A 22524-nucleotide genomic window follows, 5' to 3' on the forward strand; every position below is an offset into this window, starting at 1 on the left:
AGGAGAAAAATGATGTCATTAGTATTAGTCATCACATTGTCACTGTGCATGCTGGGCAGACTGGTGAGACAATGGAGATCTGCATCATGTTGCCATCGTCTTTCAATGAACAATGGGGACTGAAGGTTTGAGGTTTCCATTTCAGATGAGACAACACAACAACGTTTACACACTCCGACACTCTCGGTCGCTGTACTCTTACCTTTGTCTCCACGACTGGTGAACAGCTCAGGGCGTTGGCACTCCATTTCCAGGGCATCCGTCTCATACCTCATCAGAATCATCAGGTTTAGGGGGCCTCCACCTGTCCTTGACCTCTCGATGGTGTTATGGTTTCTCTTCTCTTGAAAGGACAGAGGAGCATTGATGAGCCCACTCTCTACCTGCAGCACCATTGCAGCCAGGCCAGCCCCACCTGAGGAACACCTTGCAGGGCACATCCAAGTCATGGCCGTCAACCCGCAAAGCGATCAGGCCGAGCAGCCAGAGCTCTCACCGCCTTGGCCGGCGCCGATATCATTGACAGTCGGCACTCAGACTCTTACACCCCTGAGCACCATGGGGGGATGGTCAGCCCTTAACACTTCTCCACCCAGATCCATGCCAACTCGGTACTCACTCCTACCGAGCGCAGCAGATCATTGAACCTTTTACGGCATTGCACCCGTGTGCACTGCAAAACATCGTGGCCGCTGACCTGGGCTGCCACCTCTGCCCATTCCTTCTTGGTGAGGTGCAGTGGCCTCTTCTTGCCATCCCTGGGTATCAAGATGCCCCACCTGGCACTGACCACCTCCACAAGGATTCCCAGGCACTCATCTGAGAACCAGGGTGGGGGGGGGTTGAGTGCCCACTGGACTTGCCCACCCCCCCTGGCGTGCCCAGAAGATGCAGTTGACATTGTTATTCCACAGAGTTTACTTCCTTGAACTCAACCGCTCCCCCTGTGTCCCCTGGCAGCCTTCAGGGAGCTGCCCCTGCTGCTTTGAAATCCCCCACCGGGTCGCCATTGGACCCGGCCCCCGACAGTTCTCCTACCCCCACCCCCCACCCATTCCGACCTTAATTGGTCACCTGGTGTGAAATCGCGTTGAAAACACAATCTCGCCCGGGAGTGGATTCCGCTTCCAGGCCGCCAACCTCGGGCAGACGCCAAGCGTGAAATTCAGGCCATTGAATTAAGGGAGATATTTAAAAACAATGGCGGACCTTAAAAAGAATTAGGGCTGAATTTTTGGCACAAAGGTGGAAAATTTGGGTCAGAAACCTGGCTTCGTGGGAAACTGATTCAAGTTCAGATATCCATGGCGATATGAGCTCTTAACTAATATGGAGACAGGCTTCCTGCCCACTTATTGGGAGCGGGAACGGAGAGGTGAGGGGTCAGATGAAGCGTGAGGCTCATTTAGACACCGCATTGCAGCCATCAATGAGGGAGCGATCTCCAGCTTGTGCCAACGCCTTCCGGTTCTCCAGGAGAACAGGAGGCCTGGCACCTGGGATAGGTCCCCACGCTTCATCGATGCTGAGTGCTGGAGGCCGTGAGGGAGTGAAGGGAGATCCTCACACCAGAGTGTGGAATGTGTAGGCCACCCCATCATGCAGCAGGGACATTTTGTGGAGAGGGCAGCAGACCGCCCCCCCCCCCCACAATGAACAAAACCCTTGCAGAAGGGTATTGGAGGGCACCACCTGACTGGCCCTGGTGCCAGAATCACATCCTCAGAAGCCCGATGGCCGACTTAATGATTGTCCAGCTGAGCAGGTGGTTTTGGTTGTATCGCCTCTGTCTGAGGCTCCTGTTGAGGGTCAGTAGCCATCTCTTCAAGGGGTCTTTCCCTTATCCCCGAATATCCATCCACACACTTTAGGGACTGAAGTAAAGATCAGAGGCAGTCTGGACTTGCAGAAGATGGAGACATGACAACTGCCAGGAAAGTGAGAGCACATGGACGAAGCCCTTATTGAGGTCCCAGACTAGTTAGACATTGAGGGAGTGGAAACCCTTCCCTTTGATAGATCTCACTGCCCCAGCCAATGGGTCGACTGGTGGCCACATGGATGCAACCAATGATGCCCTTCAGCTGGGGGAATCCAGCGATGGAGGTGAAACCCATTGCACTGTGTCCCTGAAAAGCTTGTCTCTAATAAAATAAATGTGCTGTCCAGCTCTGGCAAGCAGAGCATCAGTGACCTGCGAGATGCATTGGACTGCCATTTGGGAGATGCCAATAAGCTGACCCTTGGAAGCCAGAGTGAAAAAGTTTAAGGCTTCAGTGACTGTGACAGCCACTGACTGAGCATGTCAACCAGTCCTGCATCACTGGGCCTTGTTATCTCCAGGTAGCGCCATCTTCGGTGGTATATCCTGTGTTCAGGATCTGGCCTCTGTTGCCTTCCTGCCCTTCCTTCCTCTTCCATGCCCTCCTAAAGCCTAGAGTTCTGCCCTTCCTGCTGAGGGCACTGCTCCTCATTGCCACTGGGCTCAAAATCTGACAATTGTGCTCCCATTGCCAGCTGGAGCTGCCTTTCTAGGCTAGTGGCCACCCAGTTGCCCTTGGCATCCTTGCCCCCTACTCTGCCTGTGAATCTAGGGCATTCTGACCTTTCAACACCTGGGTATGGTGTGCTCACTCCCCTTGCCACCTGCACAGCACCAAGAGCTGACCCTACTAAGAGCTGAGTCCCCCTTTGCCCAACTGACTCTTTTGTGGGCCTGGGGTGATGCCCTGGGAGATCTTTGACTGGCTTCCCATGCTGTACCTGCCTCCTCCTAGTTGATCTGTTTCAGAAGGTATGTTTTACCCATGTGCCTCTTTAAAAACCTGAACTTTAACTCCTTAAAATTTCTTACCGACCTTCTAGGCTGTTAATCAACCTCAATTGGAGGGAGACTGGGATTCCTATCCTGTCCTCCCCTGAAATGCTAATTATTGCAGGCACCAGGTTCGGCCCCTTGAAATTGGGGTGCGCTTGGTGCCATAATTTTCAGCACCCCACTCCAGCCTCAGTTCCTGTCTTCAGGAGACCCTGAAAATTCAGCCCTTAGTTTTTATTTTTTATAAAATCCGCAATACTTAAATTTTCTCCTGAAGGAATGAGACTTCACACTGGTAAAATGATTTCAAGGCAAATGAGGTTGTTCATAAGTAATAATGACACAGGATGCTGTTTAAAACTCAGTTACTCACCTTTTTCATCAGTCTTTGGAGCGGGTAAATTAAACTGACACCAAATCAGTGATTTCTACATTGATTCCATTGTTGAAGACTGTAGTACTATGTCCTGTGGAGGAGTAGGATTTCTGCATTGAGCTGTGCACGTGTGGAAGTTGGTGTCAGATTCTTTCAGTAATAATGACAGGCACTGACAGGCTGGTCATTGTTACCAATGCAAGTTTTAGGCCATTATGTTCTTTGTCATTTCTAATTTGAAGTACCTTTTCATATTTTGGTTCATTGGTTGTGTAAAACCTAACAACAGGACAGTGCACCGAGAACTTCTTTGTTCCGTGCAATGCACAATTCAATCCGATGAGGTGAATTTTTAGCTCACTTGGGCCCTGTTTTTCAGTGAGAGTTGGGTGGTAGCGGGACTAAAAACTATTTAAAAACTTACCAATAGGAAGGCCCCAGGCAGGCAGCAAGTCGGCATGTCTTTCGAGTGGGCCTCAATTTAGATGCCCGCCGTTTTCTCTAAACAGATGTGAGCCTCGTCAGTGTAATTAAAATCAGGACCCGATGATGTATTTAGGAGACCGGTACTCTTTTGATTTTTCACTGAATGTAAAGTGGCCACATCAGCACTCCTTAAGGGGACCACTGAATGCTCTTCCTAATCCCCCAAAAGTTGCCTTGCCCAGTACTGCTCCCTCCGCTGCCTACCATCCACTAATACCCACTCCTTTAATCCCCCCCCTGCCCCCTGCACCACAGGGGAGAATTTTGTCCTGTGCCATTGTCTTAACATTTGAATTTTAACATCATAACCTGCAATTTTGTCCCGCTGAACTGGTTTCCATTGATCCTGCCTTGAAAACTAATTGAGTATAATTTTGACTGTAATAAGTTAAAGATTTAATTAGATTTTAATTACTTTCATGTGACTTCCTTTCTACAAAAACAATACTTTAACAAAAAATGTAGAAACTGTGCTAGTGAAGTGTACATAGTCGTGTAAAACAAGCAGTAAAGGTAAGGAGAAAAGTGTTCAGATATACTTAAATAATTGCCAATTGGTTTTAATTCACAACACATGAAAATAATAATTAAAGCCAGATCTTTTATAAAAATGTTCTGGGTGAAAGAACAAGGATTAATTATTTTTGTTCGTTTACAATTATAAATGAACATTGTTAAAATGTGCAACTTTTAAAGGAATTTGCGGCTCACAGATGCTGGTAAGTTGTGGATAATGGTGTGCACTAAAACATTCCAAGTTGTCCCTGTATTGTACAGATATGAACACAATTCCGTCTTGTCTCCTACAGCCACAGAACAATCAGCAGAAACTTCTCCAGCTAGCATCAAGGCATCTGAGGAATTACAAAAGAGCAGCACAGACAGCAGCACAGCACTTAAAAGTGATAACCTGTCACAGAAAAATGAGGCAGAAAAGGAAAGGTACATGAGAAGAAGATAATTGCCCAGTAAATCTTCAGGAAAATCTAATCCAGACTGAAAGTGGCAGCATGCACAATGCTGCAGTAATTAATGCTGTACTTACACAAGCTGAGGCCTCTCTCTTTTTCTCCTTTTGCTCTTTCTTCCCTCTGGTTTTTTCCTTCTTTCTCTTTCGTCTTTCTCTCTCTCCCCCCTCTTTTCTCTTTTATCCCTTCTCTCTTTTACCCCTCTCCCTCATGCTGGTTTCTTCACACTCCTCCTTTTAGCCCCATCTCTCCCATGCGCTGTTTTCTCTTTGTGTCTCTATTTACATCCCCTCTCTTTCCCTTGTGCCCCACTCGACCGCCATGCAAATATGGAATTTTTATATTAATGTCTATGTGCGCGCGCTAATTGTTCATTCAAAATCTGATGTTTATAACCAACTGAAGCTTCAAGGGTACTGAACAAATCTGATTATAGTTCAAGTGGTTTTCCTTTCATTGAAGTTAATTTACATTGAAGCTAAACCAATGTTTCTACAGCTGCAGATTCATGAAAATGACATGTTGTAACAGGCCTGCAGTTGACTTCTGGTTGTGGGCATCATAGGGCAATTTTGCTCACTCGTCTATGAAGGAAATTGAAGCAAAAAGTACTTCCCCCTAGCCAATCTATTTTGGAAGGTTTTGATTATTCCAATATAATTACTGTGTAGAACAATGGTCCTTTCTTTCCTGAGTTCCTCCTGAGATGTGCAGTCTCCATAAGGACAGAAATGCATACTGAGAACCTGGTGTGTGTACTTCCAAATCAGAATTTGTTCACTTGACACCAGAGGTATTTGCTAAACTGAGGAAATAAGGAGATATAATAGGAACGATAAATATTGGACCAAATTTTCCAGTCTCTGGATCATAGGAGACCCAATGTATGACTGAGGATGCATGTCGGGACCCTGTGGATGTCCTGACACATGGACCTACGTGGCAATTGGCCAGGAAGTTTAAACTTCTGATGGACAGTTACCTGCTGTTCAGGTCCCTCTGTGGATGTCTCCAACTCTGAGCTAGAGTCGGAGACTTCGGACAGTTCCGCTAGACATACCTGGGCAGTTACTCGGGAAATGTTAGACAGATTCAAACCTAATCTAACACCTGGGTAACTACACAACTGCCCCCACCCGACTACACTGCCAACCACTCAACTATTCATTCACCCACCTACCCACCTCACCCATTTACCTACCTTACCCACCTATGCACATTACCCACCTACCTACTAGCCCACCTACCCAGTTGCTCACCCGTTCACTCATCCATTCGCTAACACTTAGACTGGACCTTTAAGCTCACCATACGGCAGCTAATGCTGTAAAAAGGCGGCATGTCCTGTCTTCCCCCAACTCCGCTCCCGTCCAACCGAGTTCCCTGAGGGACGCTGCGCTGTGCAATTCTGTTAAAGCCGGGGTCGGGGGATCCCAGAAGAACTTTGCAGCAGCATTGAGTCGAGAGAGTTTTCGAGCACAGCAGCAATCTGCTCATCGTTGCCGCTGCTTGGGAGTTCTGGGCCAATACTGTCCAAATACTGAGAACATGAATAAGAGATGAAGAAGCACCAAGCCCAGGTGGTGGGATGGTTTTAAATCAGCACAGGATAAGAACACCACCAGAAGCTGCCTTGTCATGTGGTAAAAGTAGAAAGGACCACATGTTTGAATACCTTGCTAGCTTTGCACTGGGAGGTGTGACCTGTGTTTAAATATTTATTGCCGGAGAGAATCGAAAGTCTGAATGTACACATCAGCTCAGGACAGAAAATGTGGCCCCTGTGCTATAATAAAAAAGATTAGCTGGAGCCATCCCATGTCGGGGGCAAGACCGCTCCCATTTCTGGGACTACCTTGAGGATGCGGGTGGTGGCCATTGGCCATGTGGCACAAGTAGAGCATTAAACTCCTCCCTAAAATTACCTCTGATACAAGCCTGTGCACCGTAATAGCTCCCAAATACCTATTCCATTTAAGAAGATTTGTGCCCTTCTGTTAATTACATTGAAATGTCTTTTGCACAAAGTCCAGCCCAGATTTTGGATCCTGGTGTCCTTTGTTTCAAACATGTAGGAAACTACAGGAAGCACAGATCACCTTGGCTGCCAGACTTGGGGAAGCAGAAGAAAAAATTATGGTCCTTCACTCAGGTAGGTGACTTTCAGCGTTTGTTACGTAAGTGTCATTGACGTCGTCAAAAGGGGGTCACCAAATATAGTTCCTGACCACTGCGTGCAGGCAAGTTGCTGTGATCCCTGGTGAAACACGGAGAGTTCCACGTGCAGCTACCTGCTGTGGCACAATATTTACCTAAGCAGTTGAGTGGAAAGGTGCTGTGAAATTGGTTGCTGAAAAACCTGCCTGCTCTGTGCCATCGTTGACGCAGGGTTGAACTCATCATGTATCAATGCACAGCCATGTAACAGAAACCTGGCAAAATATCATGCAAGTCAGCTCGCCCCTTTAAATAAGTACGGGGAGAAATCAGACGGAACCGACTCTGCAGCTTTCTGTATGACAGTAATTGCATAAATTGCAGATTAAACCCATGTGACTTGATGCTCATCTTTTTTTCTGTAATTATCTATTACTCAGCTTTGAAGACAACACAAACAGAGCTCCTGGACCTGAGGTGTAAATATGATGAAGAAGCAGCATCTAAGTGAGTAATCGCAAGCCTGCAATCTTGCATTTGTTAAACACATTCACTTCAAGGTAAAATGACTGCAGCTTCAAAGGGGAAATGTATTAATTTAATCAGCCATGCACCGACCATATGTCGGGTTATTGAAAGTAATACAAGGCTCCTCTCTTTATCGTATAAATATCCTTCTAGAAATTTTAGATTGTTCATGTGGACAAAAATATAGTCCTAGTTTTAATTCACCTTCATGGGGGAAAGGGGGCTTCAAACAGGAGCAACTTCATACTTGTCACACTTCAATTGATGTTTTAACATTCTTTCGATACATATTACTGTATTAAAATGCAAATTACAATGTTAGCTGAAGTCTTCTCAAAGTAGTTGGGGAGAGGTTTATCAAGCAGTGCTTCAGGGGCAAATGTGCTATTTTGGTCCATAATCATGTGATCAAAGATGGTGGCTGCTCTTCTTGGTGCTTTGGATTTGCTTATTAGTATGTTTGTTGCCTTCAGTTCATATTACTTCCATTTCCACCCCGCCCCCTCCACCACAAACCCACTGTCTGAGTGAGGGACAAGGGACAATCTAGCCTGTTGGAACAATAGTGCTCCTCAGTTCAACCTTCGGGGGCTATACTCAGAAGTTGTGGGAAGGGATCCTTTTCCAGACACCCTGGTCAAGATGGGTTGAGCCAAATTAAGTACATCTGTCTCCAGCCTGGGATTCAGACTCATGTTGGCCATTAGTTAGTTTCATAATACATTGATGTACCACTCACACTACCAGGGACAGAAAATACTGACTCATATAATCTGAAGGTGCTTTTACCGTATCTTTAACAAAAATGCAGTTTTGAGAAATCAGCTGTCACACCTGGTGATTTAAGTCGCCTGATCCCACTCTCAACAGTATGCAGTTTGGAAGTAGGGTGACCATTTTCCTGTATGTATGTGCAGTGTAATGGCATCATTATGGGTCTCCATTTTAATCTGAGTATTTAATTGCACAGCTTTTCATCTTATTGATACCATTATATCTGACAGACTAAATGGACTCTGCTGCATTTAGTGGGTGTTAGTGTGATCATGGTCTATCTTCCAGTATAGTCTCCTACGATCTGTATGTATTTAGCTATTAAATAACTTTTCTCCACAAGGGCAATTAGGGCTGGTCAATAAATGCTGGTCTTGCCACCTACGCTCACATCCCTTGAACAAATATAAAAAAAATGTAAGTCACATGCTCTAGTGCTGTGAAAATGCTTTTCTTGGCATTTTGTCAACATTTTCTTTGTGTTTATTTTTAAATATGAAGCCAGGGTAACTTGTCTCTCATAATGATTTTCTTTATTAAATGCTGCTATTATTAGGGTTACATATGACTGGTGCCATATAATAAGTTCCTTGATGATTTTAAGCATTCCATCATATCAGGAGAGAATGGTCCTTTTGGGTTGTTTGTACTCCATTATGTGCTTGGATTAGTGTGAAGTTTACAAGAACCCTGCGGAGATTGCAAACGACCCTAAATACCTCAGCAGCTCGTTGAATTAGAAAATTGTGGCTGCTTTTTAATTCAACCAATGTCTTATTATTTCACTATTTCTTTTCCACAATTCGCATTGAAAGCTTAATTCTTTATTCCCTGTGACATTTTGTAAGCAACTCCCTGACTGCCAAAGATATCCAGCTGCTTTAAATAACCACTGGCAGACAGATACAGAATGTTTGCACAGACTAAAGAAAGGAAGTGGGATGAACCCACTTAATTACAAAAGCTAGGAAAACATGTTTCTGTGATCGCAAATGTTTTTTCATGGTGAGTCTGGCTATCCTTTAACAGAGGATTTCAGATTTCGCCATAAAGCATAAACATGGGGACTAAGTCACATCTTCCTACTTCAAAGGAATTTTTGTGCTCCAAATAATATCACTATCAGAATAGGCTACCTTTGATTTTGTTTTTTCTTGAATGCTAGCTTTGTCTAGCAGTATCGCTAGGTTGTCTAAAACTTTATAAAGGTTCCTTGTCTGAATATAATAGAAAATGAAGCATCACCAGACTTTTGCGGTGGGGAGCTGAACTCAAAGTACAGACAAGAATCACGTCTTCAATGTTGCAACCTTATCTATAACCCAAGTTTTCTGCTAGTACAGCCTTCTACCTGTGTAGGGACAGTAGTAATGTGGATACAAATTGCCTGAATATAAGGAAACAGAGAGTAATGGCCAATGGATATTTTTTGGGCTGGAGGAAGGTTTGTAGTGGAGTTTCCCAGGGGTCGGTATTGGGACCTTTGTTTTTCCTGATGTATAGATCTTGGTGTGCAGGGGACAATTTCAGAGTTTGTGGATGATACAAAACTTGGAAGCATTGTAAACTGTGAGGACGATAGTATAGAACTAAAAAAGGACATCAATGAGTTGGTAAGTTGGTGGAGTGGGCAGGTAGATGGCAGATGAAGTTCAATGCAGAGAAGTGTGAGGTGATGCATTTTGTTAGGAAGAACATGGAGAGACAATATAAAATAAGCGGTATAATTCTTAAGGGGGTGCAGGAGCAGAGGGTGTATATGTGCATAGATCATTGACAGTGGCAGGACAGGTGGAGAGAGCAGTTAATATCCTGGGCTTGGGGCATAGAGTACAAGAGCAAGGAGGTTATGCTGAGCTTATATAAGATACTAGTTAGACCTCAGCTGGAGTATTGTGCACAGTTCTGGGCACCACACTTTATAAAGGACATGAACGCATTGGAGAGAGTGCAGAAGAGGTTTACAAAAATGGTTCCGGGGATGAGAAACTTCAGTTCCGAAGATGATTGGAGAGGTTGGGACTGTTCTCCTTGGAGAGGAGAAGGCTAAGAGGAGATTTGATTGAGGTGCTCAAAATCGTGGGGCTGACAGAGTAGATAGGGAGAAACTGTTCCCACTGATAAAAGGATCGAGAACGAGAGGGCACAGATTTAAAGTGATTTGTAGAGGAAGCAAATGTGATGTGAGAAAAACGTTTTCACACAGCAAGTGGGTAGAGTCTGGAATGCACTGCCTGGAAATGTGGTGGAGGCAGATTCAATCGAGGCATTCAAGATGGCATTAGATGATTATCTGAGCAGAAACAATGTGCAAGAGTACAGGGAAAAGCAGGAGAGTGGCACTAAGTCATAATGCTCATTTAGAGAGCCAGTGCAGACATGATGGGCCAAATTGCCTATCCCTAATTGCCCTTGAGAAGGTGGTGGTGAGCTGCCTTCTTGCACCGCTGCAGTCCATGTGGTGTAGGTACATCCAAAATGCTGTTGAGGGGTCCCAGGGTTTTGACCCAGCGACAGTGAAGGAACAGTGATATATTTCCAAGTCAGGATGGTGAATGGCTTGGAGGGGAGCTTCCAGGTGGTGGTGTTCCCATGTATCTGCTGCCCTTGTCCTTCTAGATGGTAGTGGTTGGGGGCTTGAAAGGTGCTGTCTAAGAAGGCTTGGTATCCATAGCATTGACCTGAAGCCGTGAGAGTTCATGAGGCTCAAAGCTAAAGTGGTTCAAGGAGAAGGCGAACCACCATCTTCTGATGACAACTACAGATGGACAATAAAATGTGGCTCAGACAGTGACCCAGATAACCCAAGGTCAATTTTTAAAAAGATTTTACTCACCTAGTTTCAGCAACATGCTGGAAAAGGTCATATCTTACAAATGTGAAGATTTTTTTGAAGTCACCACATTAATGGATGAGGATAGCCCAGTAGACATTATCTACCTGGACTTCCAGAGAGCAATTAACCAGGTACCTCAAGTAATTTACTGCACAACACTGAATATTGACATCAAGGCAGCATTTGGCCAAGTGTGGCATAAAGGAGCCCTAACAAAACCAGAATCGGGGGGAAAACTCTCCACTGTCATACCTAGCACAAATGAAGATTGTTGGAGGTCCATCATTTCAATCCCAGGACATCGTGGCAGGAATTCCTCAGGGTAGTGTCCTCGGCCCAACCATCTTCAGCTGCTTCATCAATGACCCTCCTTCCATCATAAGGTCAGAAGTTAGGATTTTCGCTGATGATTGCACAAAGTTCAGCACCATTGACGGCTGTTCAGGTACCGAAGCAGTTTGTGTCCATATACGGCAAGACCTGGACAACATTCAGGCTTGGGCTGATAAGTGGCAAGTAACATTCTCGCAGCACAAGGTCTACTGGGATGCCTGTCTTAACAAGGAGGTCACAGGTTACTATAACTCTTGTTTTATTTCGGTAAGTGGGAGCTAATATTCAGTATTGCAACTGAGCTGTGTTTAGAAGAATGTATTACAGTGTGGATTAACATATTAAAAGTATAGAAAGGTTTTCGCATCAACTAACATAACCATATAGCATCACATGAAGCCTCCACGATGGATGGAACTGTAGCTGGAGCTACAGACCAGGCTTGTGTAGATGAAGGAGTTTGGAATACTTCGTGTGCATAATACCATTGATTTCAATTGGTTGAGTAGATGGCAACTCTCCGCATGACCAGGGATTGTGTTCAGCGGCTACAGTATTTAGCACACAAACCAGAGCAAGAAGAAAAAAAATATTGTCCCTGCATATATGCAGTTTATTGTATCAAAGAGCATCTCTTATGATGTCTCCCTGCATAAAGGATGACGCATAATGATGAATAAGAAATTAGTTAGACAAAAAAAAGCAGGTGCTGGAAGAATTGTCTTAAAAAGGAATGTCCCAAAGAACAAAAACAACACTGAGATAAGCACTAGGCGGGGGGCTAGTGTTACATGATGAAAAAGAGGGGAAGGCGAGTATGAGGTGAAGATGGGAATAGTGAGAGAGGCGCATAGAGGGGGAGGTTTAGGTGACACTAATGGGAGGATGTTGGTGTGCGATGAGGATAGAGAAATGGGAACAGTGCAAGACAGAAAGAGTGGGGGCTCCTGCAAGATATTAATGAATTGACTGGAATGGGTAACAGTGTAAACTATATAGGGAGGTATAAACTGGCAGGGGTAAACTGCTTCATTGAAAAGTGAATGGATTAAATACTAGGATGAGAATTTTTCTGTTCTTTGCCAGATTTCTGACTCTAATGAAAGTGGCTGCACCTTCAGAAGGTATTCATTTTCTGATGCTACTGCATTTAGTGATCACTAAACTGAAGGATCTGTCCAAACTTCCTGAATTACTTTGGGAAATGGAGATTGTTTTTCTAATGCCTGTGTGACTGGATGTGCTGAAAGACTTAATGAACATCTATTAACAAATGGGGCTGTGAATGCTAATATGTGAAATTGGGCTGTAAAATGAAATATTTTAATTAACAGTTGCAGCATGACTATAAATAATGCATGCAGAACTGGAGTTTCCTGTTTGCAGACATCATTATCATGTTAGCTGAAATGTTTCATTTTTCACTGTTTTTTTAAAAAAATGACCAGAAGCGAGCGATAGCTTTCTCTTCTCATCTCCGATAGACTTAAATCAGATTCCCCCATCAGCCCTGCACAGAACAGATGAGAAGGGTTTGTCCCTACCCATTTAATCTCCAGGTTCAGGCCTAGTTAGACATTCATGCTGAGTTCCTGGTCCAAAGCTTTTCAAAGCAAGTGGGAATTTCAGGTCAGAAGCTTTTAAGAGGAGAAAAATGGGGGAAATTTCAAGGATATAAATTCACGGGGGGGGATAACAGGCTCTCTGTTATTAATGATTTTTCAGCTTTTACCACAGCTGTATGGGAAGCGAGGGAGGGTAGGGGCAGTTTCCATCAAAGCCAGTGGCATCCAAAATTAATGTGGAGGCAGGAGACACACTGGCCCAGAACGTCCGATTCTGGGAGGGTTGTATCAGAGAGGTACCCCAGAAGATGCCCCCCTCCAAGCTCTCCACAGGAAGTTCAAACTTCCCAAGAGTAACCCTGCACCGGGAACCGTCCGATACTCCAATTTAAAACTGAGACTTCAGATGGTTCCAACCCCCTTAGCAGAATAGTTACCCAGGAAAAATCACTTCTAACTCCTGGGTAATTATACTGCTGACCATTTCCCCACCCCCCCACCCACCCCTCCCCCCAATACCCCACTGCAGCCCTCAACCACCCCCAAACCTCACCACCCCACCGACTACCCTCCCACCTGACAACCCCCTCTCCTCCCAATCCCCTCCTCTGACCACCCGACCCCAACCCCTCCACTCCCCCTCTGCCCCCCCACCCCGACCACCCTAACCCCTCACGCGTCCCCTTGCACCTGCACCTTAAACATTCACCTTTCCCCTGGATTCTCAAAGTGACTGGGACCTTTAAATTTAGCCGCATTACAGCGGCTCGTGCCATAAAAATGGGGCGTGGCCTCATTTCCCCGGCGTTAGCTGCAGTTCCCACCTGTCCTGGGACGGGGGGGAGGTCTGGGTGAGAAACGCGCAGCCCCCAGCTAAGGCAAGTAAAAGTGAGCAGAGAGCCAACCCAACAGTGGTTGCCACTCCACGGACGTTCTGCCCCGCCGTGTGGGCAAGTGCAGCAGCTGGACAACCAGTTCCACAGCTGGCAGAGTGGAGGCGCTGCTGCGTGAGGTGAGCGAGAGGAGAGTTGCCATGTCCGAGAGCCCTGCTCACCCTCAGCACAGAGCAGCATTTTTTTTTGCAAAAAATATACTTATTCATAAAATACCTGAGAGGAAAAGGGTGGCATAGTGGTAATGTCGTTGGATTAGTAAACCAGAGACCCAGGCTAATGCTATGGGGATATAGGTTCTAATCCCTCCACAGCAGCTGTGAGTGAGTCTGGAATATAAAGTGATAGTGACCATGAAACTACCATCTGGTTCACTAATGTCCTTTAGGGAAGGAAATCTGCCACCCTTACCTGGTCTGGCCTCCATGTGACTCCAGACCCACAGCAATGTGGTTGACTCTGAAATGACCGAGCAAGGTCAGTTCAAGGGCAATTAGGGAGGGACAACAAACGCTGACCTTGCCAGCATCCCATGAAAGAATTTTTTTTAAATGGCCATCACAGAGAGTGCAATAATATTGAAGTTTTCTACATAGATCATGTTGCACCCAGAGGTGTTTCAGTACAGTTGTGATACATGTAGTATTCACTACATACATTCAATGTGAGTCATACAGCCCGAGGGGGGTCAATACAATTCCCAACCCCTTGGTGCACTATGGCTGAAAGGTCTTAGACAGCGACCTTTCCCCATTGCGCCTGTGTGGCGGCTGCCCCAAGCTTTAGTACGTCCCTCAGCACGTAGTCCTGGACCTTGGAATATGCCAGTCTGCAGTATTTGGTTGGGGGCAACTCTCTGCACTGCAAGACCAACAATTTCGGGCAGACCAAAAAGCATCTTTCACCGAGTTGATGATCCTCCAGCTGCAGTTGATGTTTGTCTCAGTGTGTCCCCCTGGGAACAGGCCATAGAGCACAGAGTCCTGCGCCATGGAGCTGCTCGGGATGAACCTCGACAAAAACCAGAAAGCTTTCCTCAGCGCAGAGCAGTATGTCTGGCAAGAGGTGGTGGGCAGGCTCAGTACTGTCTGCATTGTCAGCAAAGCTAGGAACAGTTGTAGGAGAGGCTAGCATCCCAGAGTTGCACTGCCAAGGTGAGTCTATTGTGGCAGATGCCATGAAACTGGTAGCTGCTGGTAGCGTAGAGCTCCCAGCTTCTGCCTTTGTTACTGCAGTTTACAGAGTAGCCCAACCAACTCAGCTTCATGACTACATGTAAACCAGAGTCCTGTAACGTAACTAGACTCCTACACTATTCTAACTGCAAATCATGGAAGACCTACCAGTAAAATCTGTTGAGTTTGGTCCCTCCAAAGCAGTGAGGCTGTTTTTAAATGTGCACTGACCTGTAGGTAATTAGATCACACGACTGTTGTGCTATTTGGATTAGCAGCACAGTTTCTAGCTTCCTCATTGCTTCTTTCTCACTTTATTTGCCTTATTGCTTTCAGTATGTTTTATTTTAGCTGCTATTAATAGGTTTCATTTGGGCGGAGGAAGAGAAGCGGCAAAGGCATCTGTAATCAGCAGCACGTGTGCCTATCGTCGGTGAGGTGATGAGGGTGGTTCTGCTCATGGGAGCTCAATCTTTTGGATCTATTTAGAGCAGCCCATCAGGAGGCCGCACTGTTCCAGTCTTCTGCATCCTCTTGCAACAGGATCTGCAGGCTCCCCTCACGTTCAGGGTGTCATTGCTGCGCACGTGTTGCTAACAGGGCACCAGCCAGCAGCCTTCGCCAATAGAAACTTTCACTACTCCATTAATGCCTAGGTAGTGTCTGATGACAGGAGCAGGATGATGAGGGTTACTGCAAGGTACCTGGATGGCTGTCACCACACATTTATCCTTTGACAGTCTGTCAGTCTCTTAATATTCACATCCTTTAGGAATGTGGCAAGATGACCACTGAGCAACATAGCCTTCTCTCGTGGATCAATATGCCCTTCCCCATTACAGCTGAGCGACTCAGTCTGGGGACCACCAGCTTCGTTATTGAATGCACCATAAGGATGCTGAAGCAAAGGTTCAGCTGTCTGACCAGATCTGGGAGCTCTCTACAAAATGTCCCACAAGGTCTCCTAGGTTCTGGTTGCTGCATCTGTTCTGCGTTTGGAGGAAGCACAGCAGCAGTGGCAGCCCCCATCAGCAGGGGAACACCAGAGAAAAGGGAAATGCCTTGCAGCAAGAGATGTGAGAAATATGTTAATTGCCCGATGCCCAGCAAATCTGCTAACCTGCTCACTCCCCTGCCCTCAGGATTGACACAGAGTCTGCCGGCATTAACAGCTCTTGATACATCCTTTACCACTCCCTTAACCTACATTAAAGAGCATTCAGATCAATCAGCCAATTTCTCTGCGACTGACATACTGATTAGGGTGAAGCTGCAATGAAGCCCACCGAGGGGGAAAGTGCCAAATGTGATAAAGGTGATTAATTTAATGGCGAACATAATAATTGCCTTCTATTCATTTTGCCCGTTATGCCTAGAGGCAGAAACTCTCATAATATTAAGAAAGTACTAAAGTCTTTGAAGTGCTATTACCTACAAGGCTGCAGAGCAAGAACTGGAAAGTGGGATTAGACTGGATGGGTCCTTGTCAGCCAGTGCGAGCACAATGCTGTAAATTGCTATACATTTCTATAGTTCTATGCTTATAAAAATAAGGTTTCCTAATCCCACCGCTGCTAAGACCAATGCTGGTATGAGGCTGCTTGTGGCCAGTAATTTGGGTGCTGAAGCCTGTGAATGCCCAGCTGTAGACTGCTGCTCCTTGGCTATTGCCACCATGGTGGGTATGGGTTAACTGGGTGGCCAAAAAACAGATGCCATGACATCCTGAGAGAGGACAATACATGCTGTTGCCATAATGCCAGTGTCACAAGGACACTAGAATTAGAAGCAGGAGAAGGCCATTTGGCCGCTCAAACCTGCTCCACCGTTCGATAAGATTGTGGCTCATCTGATTATGGCCTCAACTGCACTTTTCTGCCACTCCTGTGGGACTTGGGCTTTTCACTTCCTCTGAAGTATTTTGGCAGAAAGGATGAAGAGAGGCAATATCGAGTTAATGGCACAGTTCCAAAGAGTGTGCAGGGATAGAGGGATCTTGGAGTCCATGTGCACAGAACCTTGAAGATGGAATTTCGCAGGGATCATTCCCTCCGGGACACCCTGGTCCACTCCTCCATCACCTCCTACACCTCAACCCCCTCCCATGGCACCTCCCTTATAAATAAAAATACCTGGAAAAACTCAGCAGGTCTGACAGCATCTGTGGAGAGGAGCACAGTTAACGTTTCGAGTCCGTATGACTCTTCAAAATCTATATAAATTATTGGAAAAAAGGGGGATCGGAAAGGGGGTGGGGATGGAGGAGAGAGTTCATGATCTAAAATTGCTGAACTCAATATTCAGACCAGAAGGCTGTAAAGTGCCTAGTCGGAAGATGAGGTGCTGTTCCTCCAGTTTGTGTTGAGCTTCACTGGAACAATGCAACAGGCCAAGATGCAACACCTGCCCCTTTACTTCCCCCTCCTCACCGTCTAAGGGCCCAAACACTCCTTTCAAGTGAAGCAGCATTTCACTTGCACTTCCCTCAATTTAGTCTACTGCATTCGCTGCTCCCAATGCGGTTTCCTCTACATTGGAGAGACCAAATGCAGACTGGGTGACCGCTTTGTGGAACACCTTCAGTCTGTCCGCAAGCTTGACCCAGACCTCCCTGTCGCTTGCCATTTCAACACTCCACCCTGCTCTCATTCCCACATGTCCGTCCTTGGCCTGCTGTAATGTTCCAGTGAAGCTCAACGCAAACTGGAGGAACAGCACCTCATCTTCCGACTAGGCACTTTACAGCCTTCTGGTCTGAATATTGAGTTCAGCAATTTTAGATCATGAACTCTCTCCTCCATCCCCACCCCCTTTCCGATCCCCCCTTTTTCCAATAATTTATATAGATTTTGAAGAGTCATACGGACTCGAAACGTTAACTGTGTTCCTCTCCACAGATGCTGTCAGACCTGCTGAGTTTTTCCAGGTATTTTTATTTTTGTTTTTGTTTTGGATTTCCAGCATCCGCAGTTTTTTGCTTTTATCTTGAAGATGGCAGAATATGTTGAGAAAGTAATGAGCAGAAAGGGGTCCTGAGGCTTCTTCGATAGAAGTATTGAGTACAAAAGCAGGGATGTTATACTGAACCTAGATAAAGCTAGGCTACAGGTAGAGCATTAGGTATGGTTCTGTAAGGGCCCTTGAGAGGGTACAGATGAGATTTGTTGGAAGGACTTTAGCTACAAGATTAGGTTGGAGAAGCTGCAGTGGTTCTCCTTGGAGAAAAGGAAATTGAGGGGAGGTTTGATGGAGGCGCACAAGATTATGACAGATTTAGATAAGTAAGACAGAGAAAATACTGTTCCCATTAGCTGATGGTACAAGGATTAGGGGACACAGACTTAATGCATTGGGCAGGAGATGCAGGGGGAATGTGAGAAAGAACTTTTTACATAGCAAGTGATAGTGACCTGGAACTCACTGCCTACCAGGGGGGTGGAAGCAGAGACAATTAATGATTCCAAAAGGAAATTGGATGGGCACAAGGGATATAAATTTGCAGAACTACAGGGACAGAGGGGGGGAATGGGACTGACTGGATTGCTCTACAGAGAGCTGACGAGGACTTGATGGGCCAAATGGCCGTCTTTTCTGTAGCTACAACTTTATGATCGGCGGGAGAGCAGACTGCAGGAGGCTAGTGACTCCTTGAAAGCCCCTATCTATTCAGTCTACCACACACACTCCGGGGCCGAACTCCATGCTGATGCTTATGTGAGAAAGCGCCACACTGGCTGGAAGAAGACCACCTCCATTTTTAAGTCATAACACTGAAACTCTTTATCAGGCCCTCACACTGCTTGTCTGAGGCCAACAGTTGGCTGGGGCCTTGATACTTTCACCTCTGTCCTGCTCTGCAAACCTGTGAGAGGGAACTTGCTCTCCACCAAGTTAAGTATGGCCATCTGGAAGGAAGTGGAATACAAAAGTTCCAGGTGGCGATGACTTTGCCTGCCAGCTTTGCTGCCTTTCTTCTGGAAGTTGGCTATAGGTGTCCTTGCGACTGACGGCATAGCTGTGTAACTAGTTTGATGCTGACTTGGCAAGTGGGTCAGTTGCTCTCAATCATTGTTAGGAAGGTGTGCCATGGCCAACAGAGATGGTTGGTGCCATAATAATGGCTGTCGCCAGGTTGGCTCATGTACCTACTGATCTCCCTATGGTGTCTTCTTTCATCTTTTACCACTTCAGCTGTGAAATAATGCAATTAGGATGCTTTCAAAACAACCCCCTAAAGTGGAGTGAATATTTGCATTGTAATAGCTCCTTTCTCATACCAACCCTTTCACCATTTCCCTGTTCCGCTGGACACGTTTAAAATTGCAACATGGTTCCTGGGGATTTTTTTTAAAAAGTACCACTGAGCTAAAAAGAAAAAATGATTAAAAATCAAAATAAATCGAAAACACTAAAAAGAAAATATCTTTCTTTAAAAAATTCACAAAAAGCAATTCGCAATAAAAGGAAGCTTTAAATATGGCTTTACCTTTAAGAGGTCATTTAAACATGGAGCCTGTCTTTATGACAGCTGAAAATGGGTGAGTAAAGTGCACTGAAAGATGTATCAGGTGTGAGGCCGAATCCTGTCGGACTGATGTAAAATGTGTAACTGGCCTATTTACTTTTAAAACAGAAACCGGTCCCTTTATGAGAGAAATTCAATGAAGAAACAGCAACCTGGAGTTAAACAAAGATTTTAAAAATTTGAAACAAAAACAGAAATGTCGGAAACACATGGTCAGGTCAGGTAGCAGCTACTGAAAGAGCTGTTAGATGTCATCCTTTAATAAAGACTGGCTTCTGGTGAAATATCTACACCTCAAACTTTAACTTGTCCGCTCACTTCACTGATACTGACTGACCTGGTGGGTGTTTCCAGTGTTTCCTGTTTTTGTTTCAGATTTCCAGCTATTTTTGTTTTTAAAAGTTAGATTTTTTTTAAAATTAAGCAACAAAATACTGAAGATATGTGACAGCTGGGGGGGCACCTTTTTCTATTCCGGTTGCTGGGACTGTTCGATTGCAACAAACACAAGGAGCAGGGGAGGGGCACAAACACAGAAGGGATATTGGATAATTTTTCTTTTTATTTAAATTGATGGCTGACCCCTTTTAGAGATACTCAGCCGGGCCCTGTTCTCTTGAGTTCACATTGCTGGTCAATGTAATAACCCTTTGCCCGGGGCTGTGGAAATCAGTCCCTTTGGAAAACCTCATTTAGGAATCAAATTTGACAAGAGTTTAGAGATAAAGGAGCAGATTTTCCTCCCTAATTCTACCTGAATTTTAGTAAATAAGGAGAGGAAAATTGGTCTTGGAGCCGATTTGCTAACTGCTGACACCACTTGTGTGATATCTTTGTTGGGCGTAATGTAAGGCATATTGGTGCATTTTCTGTACACATTTCAGAGATGAATAGCCGTGACAAATTTAAATATAGGTGCTTTAATTTTTTTTCTGGTTATGATGTGTGGTACATGCAGTGTCACACATGGCTGGTCACCTTATTGTGTACAGCCTCAATTAGCATTTGGATAGAGTGTCATCTAAGTCAGAATACAAATTAAGCCAGTGTTTTTCTTTGTTATGAATACAGCTCTGCTAAAACACGGGTAATATGATATGAGGTGCTTTGGGGCATATCATTGATACAATTGAAATTCCCAATGGTGCATAGTGCATTACTGTTTTGACTTGCAGTCTTCATAAAATGTTCAACACCATGCAAATTGACTTAACTATATAAGATTTGATCCCTAGAAACTAAAACAGTCTTTTATAATACAACTGCTTAAAAATGCTTCAGGTACATAAACCAGCTGCAAGAGATGGATTTGCATGGCTAGGACCATTATGAAGTGCAACATCAAAGGTGTTGTATGAACTGTGGGAGTCGATAGTGAACTGCTATTTTCAGCCTGTTGATATGATTGTGGGCTATTTTATTTCCTGTCACACTGATGTTTTGCATCTATTTTAGGACAGACGAATTGGGAATGATCATGACCAACTTAGAGAAGGCTAATCAGGTAAGAGAGAAACTGCTTTGAGTTACAGAAGTGCCAAGCATGTATGAGACCTGACTCTCTTGTGCTCTTGCAAGGGACATAATTTATTGATTGATTGATTTAAAAAAAAAACATAAACCTCTGAATGTATGTAGAATGCAGCTGTATGTATTCGTTTTGTATGTGTTTATAGTCACTAAGCGGTGAAGTAAATATTAGAGTATGTGTGTTGCTGCACAGCTTCTCGAAGAGCTGCAATATTTCTATACACATTGGAAACTGGCCTAATGAAATTAGTGAGAAAATTCCTCTGCCGCAATTAGCTTGGTGTGAAATTAAATTTAGTTTTTTTTAAATGAAATCACGACCATCTTATACTGAAAATCTGAGCAGATCCTTGAGCCTTCAGCCCATAAAGAGCAGTAGAATAGAACTCCACGCTGGTGCATCTGGTGGCTGAGAAACAAATCCCTGCTGCTCATAATCGCAATCCATCCACCACCCTTCTCTCGCTCAACTCCCGAAAGCGGCGAACCACTGGAGGGTAGCTCCGTGGGTGCCAGCAACCCTCTAGTGTTTCATCTCCACATGTGAGTTTAGACAGCAAGGCTGGAATTTTCCAGCACCCTCCACAACAGGAGCCATCGAAACCTCCATTCGCTTCGGCGGGACCGGAAGATCCGGCCGGCACGAGTGGCCGGAAAATTACGGCCCGAGTGTCAAAAAGCGATGAGGTATAAGGTTGCCAACTCTGGCTGGTCATATTACTGGAGATTTCATCACATGACCACCCATCTCCACTGTCGTCTCCACCATAGGCCGACCAACATGTCCATCCTCCCAGCGCTGCCTTCCTACATCAATGGAGAAGCGAACAGATTGTTTATTATCTGATGGGATGATTCTCAACTCGAGTCAAATAGCCTTTTCGTTCTTTTTTTTAATAACTAATAAGTGAAAGTGTTTAAAGAAAATCTTATTTAAAAAGCACAACATTTTTTTCAATGAATTTTTTCCATGCTTGCTCTTAGCAGTACCCTGTGTAGTATAAGGGTCTAGCACATAAAGGGTTAACGTGGGACTGAGTACACTACCACCCACACATTGATGTAAGAGAACACATGAGCCGCACCTAGGGATCAGTATAGTGTTGGACAGAGCTGTGTGTAGAAGCAAGCATGGAGACAGCACATAGCTTGGACCTTTACTGTACCTATGTGTATAGTTTCTCGTAGTTAATAAATACTTGCTGTTGATCTACCTAAGACTACAAATACCTTAATAAGACCTACCGAACTATGCCCACCACCTTATAACATGGTGGCAGAGGCTGGAACAACTCAAAACCTCGCAGGGACTGCAGAAGAAAATTAAAGTCCTGGAAAACTGAAGAAATTCTCAAAGCAGCATCCTGACCAGAAGAAAAGCTCAAGAAGTGAAGGCGCGGAAGGAAATCGCCTGAGAAACGCTCCAAAGAAAGGCTTGGAAGCTGAAGGCAGAAATTAAATTCCTCACTGCAGCAGAAGACTCCACTGAACCCTGTGGAAGTCCAGCTTCAAAACCGAGTGTGCAGCGTTAGCAGGTGAGATAAAAATGTAAAATTCCTG

At 45.0% G+C, this 22524-nt stretch overlaps 1 protein-coding gene across 1 annotated transcript in view; it reads left to right on the top strand.

Moving 5' to 3' along the window:
* Window positions 1-22524, top strand: part of cux2b (cut-like homeobox 2b) — a 327181-nt gene that overhangs the window by 254594 nt on the left and 50063 nt on the right. The window contains exons 6-9 of the mRNA XM_078554213.1: window positions 4490-4622; window positions 6724-6800; window positions 7246-7312; window positions 20890-20938. Coding sequence (XP_078410339.1) covers window positions 4490-4622; window positions 6724-6800; window positions 7246-7312; window positions 20890-20938 — 326 coding nt within the window. The remainder of the gene's footprint in view (window positions 1-4489; window positions 4623-6723; window positions 6801-7245; window positions 7313-20889; window positions 20939-22524) is intronic.

This window comes from Cetorhinus maximus, chromosome 12 (genome assembly GCF_964194155.1).
Source record: "Cetorhinus maximus chromosome 12, sCetMax3.hap1.1, whole genome shotgun sequence".
Lineage (NCBI taxonomy): Eukaryota > Metazoa > Chordata > Chondrichthyes > Lamniformes > Cetorhinidae > Cetorhinus > Cetorhinus maximus.